Source organism: Thamnophis sirtalis, unplaced genomic scaffold (assembly GCF_051295495.1).
Source record: "Thamnophis sirtalis isolate CommonGarterSnake01/CBP01778 unplaced genomic scaffold, rThaSir2_p1.2 scaffold_1, whole genome shotgun sequence".
NCBI classification, from domain to species: Eukaryota; Metazoa; Chordata; class Lepidosauria; order Squamata; family Natricidae; genus Thamnophis; species Thamnophis sirtalis.
This window is the reverse complement of record NW_028261381.1, coordinates 12,554,470-12,568,371: the sequence shown is the minus strand read 5'-3', so window position 1 is coordinate 12,568,371 and position 13,902 is coordinate 12,554,470. Positions and strand designations below refer to the sequence as shown.

Sequence of the window (13,902 nt, the reverse complement as noted above, 5' to 3'; positions counted from 1 at the left end):
TTCTTGACTTATTTTTAGAATGATTACATTCCTGGCACTCCTATTCTCAGCCCTTAAGCCAAGCTGTTAAAATGTACACAAAACATTTAAAGACGCCTTAAAACTTAATCTTCCTAGTAAAGCAGATTTAAAAAATAAAAATAAACTCAAGGGACTACCTCACCAAACGATGTTTGATAAAACCTTAAATAATATTTACATATGTATTATATTTCAAACTGCTATATTACAAAGAGCTGAGGTTATATTTTGTTTGGTGTTTTCAAATAAATTAAAGCCATTTATCATTTTTTTTTAAAAACAACCCCTTCTATAATACTTAATTAACTTTGCATCCAAGTGTAAGTATGGTGCAGTGTTTATCCCAGTTAGAACCAGAGAAGAGCTAGAAATAAGCTGTAAGAAATTATTGGTTCCAGCTTTGTGACATGTTGAATTTTTTTTTTAATTGAAATTTAAACACAGTGGATGCCACCATGATTAATGTGAAGGCTTGCAGCAAGAAAAAATGGGGTGTGGGGGAGATTTCACTCATTTAGATGAAAAGAAGGATCAACCTTAAAAGCAGTAACATCAACTGATTCATTTATTTCAGCCTTTTGTTAAAATGCTGTATTTATCTGGCAGGGGAGCTACCTTGATCGTGAAGTATTAGAACTGCATTATATTGATTTCAATATCATAAGCTTAAGAAAAACATATCTGGGGGAAATCTGAAGGAAGGGTACAATTATCCTGAAGGCTAACATATTTTAACCCAAGAAATATATTGCATGTACTTTCATTCCATTCTCATTCATGTAAAAGGGAAGGTAGTCCATTGATAACAGACAACCACACTAATGGTTCATAAAAATCAAAGCCCATGAAAGATCGAGGTTTAAAAGCAAGTGAGTCTCTTTCAACCAAGCTCTCTCAGCACCAGCCCTCCACAGATTTAATGTTAAGAAGAAGACCATAATGAGAGCCGGGTATTCTGTATATGAAAGCAAAATAAAATAAAATACATGTCAATTTAAAGCTAACGAATTCCATCTTCTAAATGGAATCCTCAGTCATTCTTGGAGCAAAGAGCAAAAGTGTAATACATCTGGGGCTGGATAGAATATGAACTCCCAGATTGGTTTGCAAGATTTAAATACAGACTGGAGCAAAAACCCAGTTTTACATTTCTTCTCAATCCATATTACCCATTCATTTTAATAACATTTGGTGCTGAGTAGATGAAATTTGGAAATCTGTGCATTATGCACCCAAGTAAAATCTTCAGGCTTTTTGAGGAGTATCTGCTTTCTCAATCTCACCAATTAATTTTAGAGGGAGGGATTGGAAAAATGAAGACAAGGATTTTTTTTCCCCCTGTAGTTATAGTAATTGCTTCAATTCATTGACTTAAGCTTGAATTCCTATTGGGGATAATCCTATTTTTCCAATTTCATGGGAAATGAAAGAAAACTTTCATTTAGGACGTAATTTTTCCTCAAACATATTTCCCCGCCTGCTTTTCAAAAAAACATGTCTACCTTTGGTGGGACAACTCACCCGCATAATCTGTTCTTGCGTAATGTCCATCTTCTGACTTTGTCGTGGCAGTTGTGTTATCTGAAAGACATTGCATTTGTTTACTTTGGTTGCAAACTGAAATCAAATCGCTTGCTAGGGTAAATTATTCTCATGATAACCACCCAGTAAAATGCTGACATACAAGAGAAGGAGATAGAATTTTCTTGTACTGGGAAATAATACAAGTCAGAAATCATACAGAACTTTCAAGGTCAATAATCTTTAATAGATGAGTCCTTCATTGATTTATCTAACCCCCCCTTTAAAGCCATCAATTTAGTGACCATAGTCACATCTTGTACCACCTCAGATAAAACTGTAAGGTAAAGGTTCCCCTTGCACATATGTGCTAGTTGTTCCTGACACTAGGGGGCAGTGCTCATCTTCGTTTCAAAGCCGAAAAGCCAGCGCTGTCCGAAGATATCTCTGTGGTCATATGGCTGACATGACTAAATGCCAAAGGCGCACGGTTACCTTCCCTCCAAAGGTGATCCCTATTTTTCTACTTGCATTTTTACATGGTTTTCAACTGCTAGGTTGGCAGAAGTTGGGACAAGTAACGGGAGCTCATTCCGTTACCCAGTGCTAGGGATTCGAACCGCTGAACTGCTGATCTTTCTGATCAACAAGCTCAGTGTCTTAGCCACTGAACCATCATGTTCCTGTAGATAAATTGTAGAGGATTTAAATTTGAAGTGGCCTCAGGATCAGATTTCTCTTGGTTGGAACAGGAACATTTTAAGCTTATGGCTTATTTGTTCTCAATCTATATATATGAACAGTTTTGTGAAAGCTGTGGGGATGTACTGAATATCTGAGGAAGCTCAAAGGCATGACTACGGATAGTTTACCAATTGCTGTGAGGAATGTGGCTTTTACTTGCATTTGAATGGAAGTCTTGATGGACATAAATGACTCAATGTTTATTAGAAGAAAAAACAATGGTTAAGAGAATAGATTTGCATTTCTGATACAATTTAATGACAATTTGCATTGTATGCATGTTACATTGCTGCGGTTTTTTAAAAAAATTATTGGCATTTTGTAAATCATAATGGCTATATAAGAATAGCTCAAAAGAATTATATAAAACATTTAATAATACACAAACCTCTAGCAAAAACTGTGAAAGTAAAGCATTATTACGAACCATTTATACAGTTAGGCTATATTTGTGGAGTTCCCCCAGTCATTCAGCGAATATTTAAAAGTATAAATAAATGAATAAACAATGTGTAAATTATGAATACCTTTCCTTTAAAAAAAAAAAACTATAGTTAAACAAATCAAGTTCTTGGGAATAAATGTACCTTCCAACTAAACAAAATCTCACAGAAGCCCCAAATGAACTTTTTATTTAATTAAGAGAGCTTCTGAGAACTTGTTATATTTGAGAGAGTCAGCTGTTTCCCCTCTAGAATTAAAAAAACAACAACCAAAATAGATTATGCGGGGAGGAAAAATGAGAAACAGCAGTCATGTATGAAATGATTAAAGATACATTTATTTGCTAGTCTGTACTGTCAGCCTTATTTCTGAACAGACATGCATGGGCTATATTGAAATCCTGGAAAGTAAATCTTTTTGCTATTGGAGTTTTGCTGCACATATCATTCTATTGCATACTGGGGGGGAAATGAAATTCAGTAGTCAGAACAAATTATTTACTTATAAGGTCTCTGTTCTGTTGGAGAGTAGGAAATCAAGTTGATGAACCATCTGTGCCTGACCAAGACAGAAATGCCTGGCCTTGCCTCATCTCTAAAGCCCAGCACAGTTGCATAGTCTGTATTTAGAAAGAAGATCTTAAGATTGTAGGTTATCAAAAAACACTTCTATGAAGGCAGCAATGGCAAACAAATTCATTCTGTTAATAGGAAAACTATAGCATTTTGTTCATGACATCACAAAAAATGCAGCTGGATTCCAAATATGTATGTATGTATGTATGTATGTATGTATGTATGTATATATATATATGTGTGTGTGTGTGTGTGTGTGTGTGTGTGTGTGTGTGTGTGTATAGTGTCACAACCCCTGGTAAGCCCCAATTATGGGAGGAAGCTAACTGCTTCCATCATCTGTCAATCGGCTCGTCACAAGAGTCCATCACGACAGAAACCCAATATTTTTACTGTTGCCTTTGTTATATTTGTGTTTTATTTATTTAGTCTCCCTTTATTTATTTATCAGCACAAATAAAACACACACACACACACACATATATGTTATATTTGTGCTGATAAATAAATAAAGGGAGACTAGTATAGATCTATTTCAAGCTATTTAGCTCTCATCAGCTAGTCTTGTGACGAGCCGAAGGACAGAGAATGGAAGTGTGATCTTCCTCCCACATTTGGGCATACCAGGGGTTGTGACTTTATATATCTATATCTATATCTATCTATATCTATCTATATCTATCTATATCTATATCTATCTATATCTATATCTATCTATATCTATATATCATCTATATATCTATATATCTATATCTATATCTATATATCATCTCTATATATCTATATATCATCTCTATATCTATATATCTATATCTATATCTATATCATCTATATCAGTGGTCTCCAACCTTGGCAACTTTAAGACTTGTGGACTTCAACTCCCAGAGTTCCTCAGCCAGCTTTGCTGGCTGAGGAACTCTGGGAGTTGAAGTCCACAAGTCTTAAAGTTGCCAAGGTTGGAGACCACTGATCTATATCATCTATATCTATCTATCTATCTATCTATCTATCTATCTATCTATCTATCTATCTATCTATCTATCTATCATCTATCTATCTATCTATCTATCTATCTATCTATCTATCTATCTATCTATCTATCTATCTATCTATCTATCTGTGAAAAAAACCCCAAACCTTCCAGTTTCTGGTCTTGGTAGGTAAAACAGTGGAGTTTATCAGTGATGATTATATTCACATTGGAGTAAAGAAGACATATCAAAAGCCCTTTCAGATCTCTCAGTTCATTCTGGAAAGATGAACTTCCTACATAAGAGATATTACTCATAGTCCAATGTCCCTTACATATTTTTAATTTTCTTGGGTGGGTATTGTGCCTGAACAGAGCTGTGATAATAAAGGCAAGCTGTGAGAGTATTTTTGGGGATCAGTTGAATGTTTCCTTGCAAAATAAAAACACCATTCACAGATCTATGGCTGGATCACAGCCGTACCCAGAACATATGTGCAGCTAATGTCTGGTTGCCAGAATCCACTTTGGACTTGAACGCATCTTATATAGAGATATGCAAGAATAGACAACTTTTATGTTCTTCATATGTTAATAGTACAATTCCACATTAAGGCAGAGAACCCAAATCCTGGTCTCATCTTGTTGCTCTGCTTGGAACTGGGCTCGGTTATGATCAGCTGCTGCCAAATGTTAATGGAAGCTTTTACAGATATTACCTGACAGAATCTTGGATTAGGGCCTTGATCCAGATGTTCCTTTCAGATTTTTCTTTAACAATGACAAACAACCCAAATGGAGCTTTTCTGCGATAACAGAAGGGGGAATGAAGGAAAGCGGAGCTATATAGATATTTTCAGAGGTATAAATTTGTCAGAAAAACAAGAGGATTTTTTTTAGAATCTTACAGAAATAAAGTTGGGTACCCTACATTCTCACTTGGAATCAAAGTATTCCATCTCCCACAATTTCTAGCCATCTTCCATAATTTGGTGCTCTCACGATTCTTATTCTCTCCAGCCACCAAGGCCAATGATAGGGGTTATAGCGCAAACATCGGAGAGGCAGACTGAAACCTCACGGTGATACCCTGGTACTTTCAAGCGAGGCAGTGGAAATAGGAAGAGAACTACAACAACCACCACCACTATTAGAGTACATTTCCAATCTCACTAGAAAAGGGGTCTCCAACCCCTGGGCCACGAACTGGTACTGGTCCCTGCCCTGTTAGGAGCCAGGCTGCCAAAATGGTGGGCAAGCAAATGAAGCTTCATCTGTGCATGATTGGGATTGGATTTGGATTTTATTCAATTTGTAGGCCGCCCTATTCCCCGAAGGGACTCAGGGCGGCTGAACAAAGCCAAGGGAGGGGAAATTACAAAAAGTAAGGCAAAGACAATCAGACAATACAAACAGTTTAAAAGCACAACAGACACAGCAGATTCGAGTAGGGGGGGGGACTCAACCCCAGGCTTGCTGGGAGAGCCAGGTCTTCACGGCCATCCGGAAGGCCTGAAGGGTGGAGAGGGTCCGAATCTCCACGGGGAGCTCGTTCCAGGATGTCGGTTGTACATGAAACCATCCCTCCGTAGTCCATGGAAGATAATCCCCCCCCCCCGCCAATCGTTTGCTGATGCCAGGAAGGTTGGGGCCTGCTGACCTAGAGTTTATTACCTCTCAGTATTGTCAAAATGGGCTTTCTTTCTACAAAGCTTTGTAAATCCACCTGTGCGTGTTTCTGTGGTCATGGAATATTTTTAAATCAGCTTAAGATATGAAGAATCTAGCATGTAGATTTCAACTTATTTTTAGAGCCCTGGTATATCTTATTCCTTTACTTCTGACACCGTTTGGGTATGTCATAAGTACTGTCAAAAATCTAGGCTAGTGTACAAAGATGTAGCAGCAATGCAGTTGTTTATCTTCTGTTTCAATTGAATGTAAGGATGCTGAATAACTGTACTCTTGACTGTGAGCCATAATAACAAGAACATTATGGTCACACCTGTTCATAACTTGAAAAAATCTATGGAAAACATAAGAAATGTCTAATACCGTAATAATTCATGCCAGCTCCCTCTGTCCCAGTTCTCTTAAACATAACAGAGTAAAAATGGAGAGCTATTTTCCAATTGAATTTTGCTAGGAGCATTACCTTGACATCGGCCCAAAGACATGACTTCAATTTTCTCCTGTTTCTGACATGATGCCTCTTTGATCTGACATGCATTATCATAAGATCTTCCATCGGAAGCACAGAGAGGATTGAAGTTGGTTTGTGAACAGTCAATGTTGCACACACACCTGGAAAAAAAAACAACTCGTGTAAAAAAATAAAATAAAATGCATTGCTTTACAGTAAAAGGAAGTGCTTTCACTTAAAAACAAATGACACCAATAATAAGTTAAGAAGAAGCGCTGAGATTTTGCTAGGACTTTGCAATTATAATGTGAATAAAATGAAAGGGAGGGCTTGCCAGAGGATGAGTGTCTTGAAAAGAACACAACAGAAAGCTAAAACGAAAGTATTTTAGTAGGTAGTCCTCATCTTATAACAGTTCATTAAGTGACTGTTTGAAGTTACAACGGCACTGGAAAAACTTATCTATGACTGTTTTTCACACTTACAACTGTGGCAGCATCCCCGTTGTCAAGTGATCAAAAATTGGACATTTGACAACTGGCAATGTATTTATGACAGTTGTAGTGTCCTGGGGTCATTTGCTCACCTTTTGTGATCTTCTGACCAGCAAAGTCAGTAGAGAAATCAGATTGACTTAACAACAACTTAATTTAACAATTGCAGTGATTCGCTTAACAGGTGTGGCAAGAAAGGTTGTTACAATGGGGCAAAATTCACTTTAACAAATTTCTCACTTAGCAACAGAAATGTGGGGCTCAGTTGTGGTCATAAGTTGAGGACTACCTGAACTGCCATGAAAAGGCCTTTCTTGACTCCCTACCATCCAGATACTCATCTGAGGCAGTACTGTACAGAGAAGGAGGTTCTAACTCAATATTGGCTATGATCAGGGCCCTTTTTTCGTAGTAGCACTTTGCTCAGGAAAACCTTTCATCAGAGAGGCTTATTTGAACGAAACTTTATTTATTCCCTAGGCTTTGAAAACATCAATTTCAAGTAGCACTTACTATTAATTTCATATGACTGATCTACCCAATTGCATTGTACTAAGTACATTGTTTTACGGTTTGGAAACGGTTTGCAAATTTCTAAAAATATAAGTCTCAGATGTTATTTGACTGGATGGCCTTGAAAAGCCATATTTCAGAAAGTTTTTACATACCTCTCTCTGCCTTGTAATGAAATAATAATCTCACATGTTTCAGCAATGTGTTTTGTTGGAGGGGACATAGCAAAATACTCAGAGCATCGCTGAGGCCTGATTTATATCATTGCAAGGATTAACTTGATGGTGTCCTTTGACCAACCTGCCAAAATTATGTTTCATAGTGTCTGTCTTGTTTACATACAAGAGAGAAGTGTGTACAAGGGAGGATATCTTCCAAATTCCCATCTATTTTTCTACACCACAATTCCTCCAGCCATTACCCTCCCTTTGTGGGTTAGGTATTGAAAGAAATATGAACCAAGGGTTTGGAATACTGTGGCCGTGGAAAAATGTGTATGTTCCCTATTTTGAGATTCAAATAATACTGGATCAATAGCAAATGCAATGGTTCTCTCTTTTATTTGGAAACAATGGGAAGATTTCATGATTATCTTTAAACCGCAAAACTATCTGGGCTAAAATAGAATGGCTAAATCTATTCTGTTCTGTTCTACTCTACTCTACTCATTCCTATCCCTATCTCTATCCCTACTCTACTCACTCTACATAAAATTTTAAAAAAACATGAGTCTCTCAATGTTGGTTTCTCTATTTTTTCCCATTTATATTCTTCCAGTTGACTTATTCTGTTTCCCTCATCAGTCTGAAATTTTTTTTATAAACATAAGAATGACATTTCATATTCTACTTTGTTTATTTCTCAATTACCTTTTTGTATGCGCATGTCTGTCCTTTAAAATATTCTAGTGTTTCATATTTCCACAAATCTGCATTTTAGCCTAGATTTTAGGTATAGAACAGCATAGTGAAATCTGGCAATATGCAAATTGTAAAGCTAAATTCTGATAACTGTACTGATTTGAAAGAATAAAATTAGGCAGCTTTGCATTAAATTTATGAACTCAAATGGGTTTCTTTTCCATTTTAGTTTTTCATTGTGTTCGTAGAATTTTTCATACTGACTAACATCTTTGGGGATGGCTAGTGTTCTGTGACCAAAGCACAAATACTTGGCATATCACTGTGGTTGTGCCAAGACTGGATCTCCCTTTCTCTGGAGGTCCCCATTTCAATTCCCTTCTTTTACATCAATGAATTTGTTATTGCTATTGGAGTTGTTAATTAATTTTGGTTTGGATTTTTTGAAAGCTGTGAAGAGACTTCTGGAAAGTTGCAAATTTTGATGAAAGGTAGAATAAAATTATTTGAAATAATAATACTTTTCATAACGCATCTTCCTATTCCAGATCTTTGGAAAAGTCTTCATAGCTAGACAAAAATGCTAAACCCAGTCTGAATATCTGACTAATTGTGTAACGAACCATAATATACATGAAGATATACTTAGTTTAGATTTCATGTCTCACATTTCTTGTATCACATTCACAACACTCAATACCTTCTTGTTTATTCAGGACACATTTAGGAATGATTATCTGATCATTGTGTGGATTATGCCCACATCATAGTTTTTGTATATACAGTATATTACACTAATACACAAATAGACACACACATTATTCTATCATAATTATATGCTAATGTATACAATAGAGGATCTATTTGGATATTTAATTTGGTCACAATGCTAGATTTTATGAATGATAAAATGCCAAAAAATCTTTTATTTTGATACTTTTGTTGCAATGGGAAGCACCTACCAAATGTCCTTTATGACTTAAATTTTATGTATGGTTAACCTCAATAAAAATATGCATCAATTGCAACATGATATTCCTGTGTTCTGGTTTATAAGCAAAGTTTTTGTCATCACTATTCTTTTGGAGAAGCATAACGAAATGTATCCATTGGGGAGAAAAAAACTTCTGCAACCTGAAATTGCTATAATGAAGCAAAGATATAACAAAATTAATGGATGGCCATCTCTGGTTTTTTTTATTATGATGATGTATTTTTTGTGATGATGTATTTTGAGAAAATCCAGACTAATTACTCTGTGTGTGTTTGTATGTGTGTATTATTTAAAGCTCTGCAAGGCTGCAATTTTTTTTAAAAAGGCAAGAAATGCTAAATCAGCAGCAGTATTAACTTCACTGCATTGCATTTCCTATATAATTTATGGAACTCATTTCCAGGTGTAAATAGTAACAAATTAAAGAACAGAAAGAGGCAGGGATAATAATATCTATTTGCGCATTTAGGAGCAAAATAACGAAAGGGAGGCCTGTGAAAGGGCAGCTGAAGAATGGGTTTTCAGAAGGCCAAATGACCCTTGTGTACCGAGTTCCCATTTCCATTTCAAATTCAGATAACCATAAGGTTTTAGGTTCTCTAGAGAGCCACTGAAAAATGAACAGGATCTACTATGCATAGCATTTCAAAGCAAACTCCCAGCATCTGGCAAATGCCCAGCTGAATTAATTTTAAGGTTCTGTCAGCCGTTCTTCATTCAAAAATCAGGAAAGAAAACCACAGGACTCCATTGATAGAAATCAAGTGTACTTTTACTAATTATAAATGAATAGAAGCGAAGCTAAGCGAAGTCTGATTATTTAGGCGCGAAAGCGAATAATATATTGTATAATTCATTCCCCTCCCCTTGGCATCCCGTGCACAGTCCAATCATAATTCTCCCAATTGTCAGGTGTGAGATAACTTCGAAAGGCATCACCAGGATGGAATGCTGGGTCCGTTGGCCTTGGCGGGAAACACTCCTCCTCCACATGCGCAGTAAGGTGGACAGTTCAAACTCTAGAATCTTCCTCCAGCACAACAATCAGTCCCCTCCTAAATACCATGCCCCCCCTCTCCATTTCAATGGCAGCCAAAGCAGCAGCAAAGCAGAGGCTGACAGGTGCTGGTTATTAAAGCCAACAGATTTAGAGCCTAGTGAAACTGATGTAGTGGTGGGTTCCGAATCCCGTATGGTGCAATGGGGCCGGGCGTCCACCACATGAACACGCGTAGCGGCGCATGTGTATTTACTGCCCATGACACTCCGTGATGCCTCTGTGATGCTCCAGCTGCTCAAACGAGCATCACACAGGCATTGTACGCTCCGTGCATATGCGCGGAAGGCCCGAAAACTTCAACTACCGGTAAGGAGTGCGGGCAGGTGAGCGGGTGGGCCCTACGGAGCACCGTACCAGAATGGTACTTGGTGCTCCCAGCAGGCACCGGTACGCCCATTCTGGGCCGTACTGGTTGTAACCCACCACTGAACTGATGGGAACCTATTTATGATTTTCAATATGGCAGCTCCATGTTCCTGTATACTGTAAACATTTTTGTTGCATATACTCTTATCCATTACGAATCCTGAAAGCGGGCATATATAGTGATCTTAGAGGCATGTGGTCTAGAGCTATATATTTGTGCTTGAGACACTAATGTCACACAAGTATACAACATTCCCATAGAAATGGTATATTGTCCTGGGGTTATTAGGACTGGTCTTCCACTTTGTTTTGGCACTTCCAAGTCAAAGTTGCGTTAGGGTGATTGCCTGTGCAAATCCCAGATGTTTTGCTGGCAGAATTTTTCAGAATTGGCATGCCGTTGCCTCCTTACTAGGACTGAGAGACAGTGTGTGGCTGAAAGTCACCCAGCTGACTTTAGTGCTAAGGCAGGATTAGGACTAACAGGCTCCAGATTCTAGCCTGATGCTTTAACCACGATAACAAACTGACTTTCCTCTCAATATATTGTAAAGCAGAAAATGCCATGTAAGTCCTAATAGCTACACTTTAGAATATAGCCCAGTGCACACTATTGACAACTGAAAATATGTGTCAAAGGATTTCATATTTCCAAGGAACCTGATTAGCTCTATTTGATTCAATTTATTTCCAATTGATATCGATGTTTGAGTTACAGATCAAAATAAGCTTCATTACATACATTTTGGTATGTAATCTGCATGGTTGATAGTGCGTTTGATTACATGATACTTTTATGAACCCACTGATCTTCAGACACGAGCAGAGTGGATTAATTATAAAATAAAATCTAAGCCTCATACCTTACTCAAAGTGGGATTTATGTATGTTTCATAACAATGCAAATACATTATCACTGAAAATTTAAAACAAGAAATCCAAGAAGAAACCAGGATGGTTGCACAAAAAAATTCTCTGATAAAGTGAAAGACAAAAAGTACAAAAATGGAAGGAGGGACACATAACTAAGGCACAATATCAGCAGATAGCCCGAATCTGCAAAGATGAAGTCAGGAAAGCAAAGACTTTGTTATTCTAACAAAGACTGGCAACAAAAGTCATAGATAATAAAAAAAAATCTTTCAGTATGTAAATGACAAGGAAAGAGTCAGTCTACTAAAGAGAACAAGGCAGTAGAGAGAAAGCAGAACTGCTTAATTCATTCTTTGCATCAATCTTCACACTGAGAAACTATATAGCCCATCGTACCAAAAACAATTTGACAGACTAGAAATAAAAATTAAAATAAGCAAGTAAGAGAACACCTGTCTGACCTTGATGAAAATAAATCACCAGGACCTGATGGATTACATCCCAAAGTTCTTAAGGAGCTGGCAGATGTTATCTCAGAACCACTGCAGCTTATCTTTAAAAAAATCCTGGTGCACCAGGGAATTACCAGAGGATTGGAAACAGCTAATGTGGTTCCCATCTTCAAAAAAGAAAGAAGGGGGAAAAAAAGACTCAGGAAACTACAGACCAATCAGCCTAACAATACCTGGGAAGATACTAGAAAAAATAATCAAAAAACAAATCTGTGAACGTAATGTATAACTACCAATAGTAGCCTCTACAGGTTTGTTAAAAACAGAACATGGCAACCCAATGTTATTTCATTATTTGACAAAGTGACTAAATTAATAGACTAGCGAAATGCTGTGGACATAGTATGCTTAGACTTCAGAAGGGTAATTGACAAGGTAGATCACAACCTACTTCTTGGTAAACTAGAAAAATGTGGGATAGCATCACCACCAGATGAATTTGTAACTGGCTGACAAACCGTACTCAATGAGTATTCCTTAATGGTACCATAGTTACATGGAGGGAATGTAAGCAGTGGGGCATCACAAGGTTGCATCTTAGGGCCAGTACTCTTCAATATCTTCATGAATGACTTAGATGTGAGAATAGAAACTCATCAAATTTGCAGATTATACTAAAGTGGCAGGAATAGCCAACACCCCAGAAGAGAAGCTCAGGACCCCAAAAGATCTTAACAGACTTGAACAATGGGCCCTATCCAACAACATGACATTTTATGTGGACAAAAGCAAAGTTTTACACCTAGGCAGGAAAAACCAAAGGCGTAAGTACAGAGTAAGCAAAACCTGGCTCAAAAACAGTAACTGTGAGAGGGATCTTTGAGTCCTAGTGTACAATCATTTAAACATGAGCCAGCAGTGTGCAGCCACCGCCAAAAAAGCAAATACAATCCTACAAACAGAGGCACAGAATCAAAATCATGTGAAGTATTAGTAGCATTTTATAAAGTCTTAGTAAGGCTACACCTGGGATACTGCATCCAGTTTTGGTCACTACATTGACCCCCAAAAAAGATGTTGAGATGTTGGAAAAAGTGCAAAGAAATCAACTAAGATGATTAAAGGCCTGGAGATAAAAAACACACGAAGAATGGTTGCAGGAATTTGGTATGGCCAGTCTAGAGAAAAGAAGGACTAGGGGTGACATGATAACAGTATTCCAATATTTTAGGCACTGCCACAAAAAAGAGGGAGACAATTTAGTTTCCAAAGCACCAGAAGGCAGGACAAGAAACTATCAATGGGAACTAATCAAGAAGGGAAGCAGCCTAGAATTAAGGAGAAACTTCCCAACATTGAGGACAAATAACCAATGGATCAACTTGCCTTCAGAAGTTGTAGGCACTTCATCGCTGGAGTTTTTAAAGAAAAGACAGTGGCCTATCTTTTTCACCACGAGTGTCCAAAGCACGCACGAGTGCTATCGCATGGACACACATGCCCCCACCAGTAATTTAATCACCGTCACCCCCAGCACATTCACGCGTGACCGCCCCGCCACCCTGCACATGCCTTTTTTGGAGCCTGGGGAGGGTGAAAATCCCCTCCCGCTGGCCCTCCGGAGGCCAGAAATCGCCCGTTTCCTGACTTTAGATGGGCCCAGTAGGTATATTTTTCGCCTTCCTCAGGCTCCAGAGGCTTCCCTGGAGTCTGGGAAGAGCGAAAATGGCCAGAGGCCCCCCAGAGGCTGAAAACGCCCTCCCAGAGTGTCCGTGTAAGCCCTGTACTTACCTGACATTGTGTGGAGACTCTTGGGAAGGGAATTTCAGCATGGGCGGGCCAGCCAAAAATCAGCTGGCCAGCGTGCAAGTG

The 13,902-nt window shown here is 38.0% G+C and overlaps 1 protein-coding gene across 1 annotated transcript in view; it reads right to left on the bottom strand.

Annotated features, from left to right (window-relative positions):
• Positions 1-13,902, bottom strand: part of TMEFF2 (transmembrane protein with EGF like and two follistatin like domains 2) — a 300,142-nt gene that overhangs the window by 55,640 nt on the left and 230,600 nt on the right. The window contains exons 6-7 of the mRNA XM_087707692.1: positions 6,431-6,579; positions 1,543-1,602 (exon numbers count right to left, since the gene is read on the bottom strand). Of these exons, the coding sequence (XP_087563818.1) occupies positions 1,543-1,602; positions 6,431-6,579 (209 nt within the window). The remainder of the gene's footprint in view (positions 1-1,542; positions 1,603-6,430; positions 6,580-13,902) is intronic.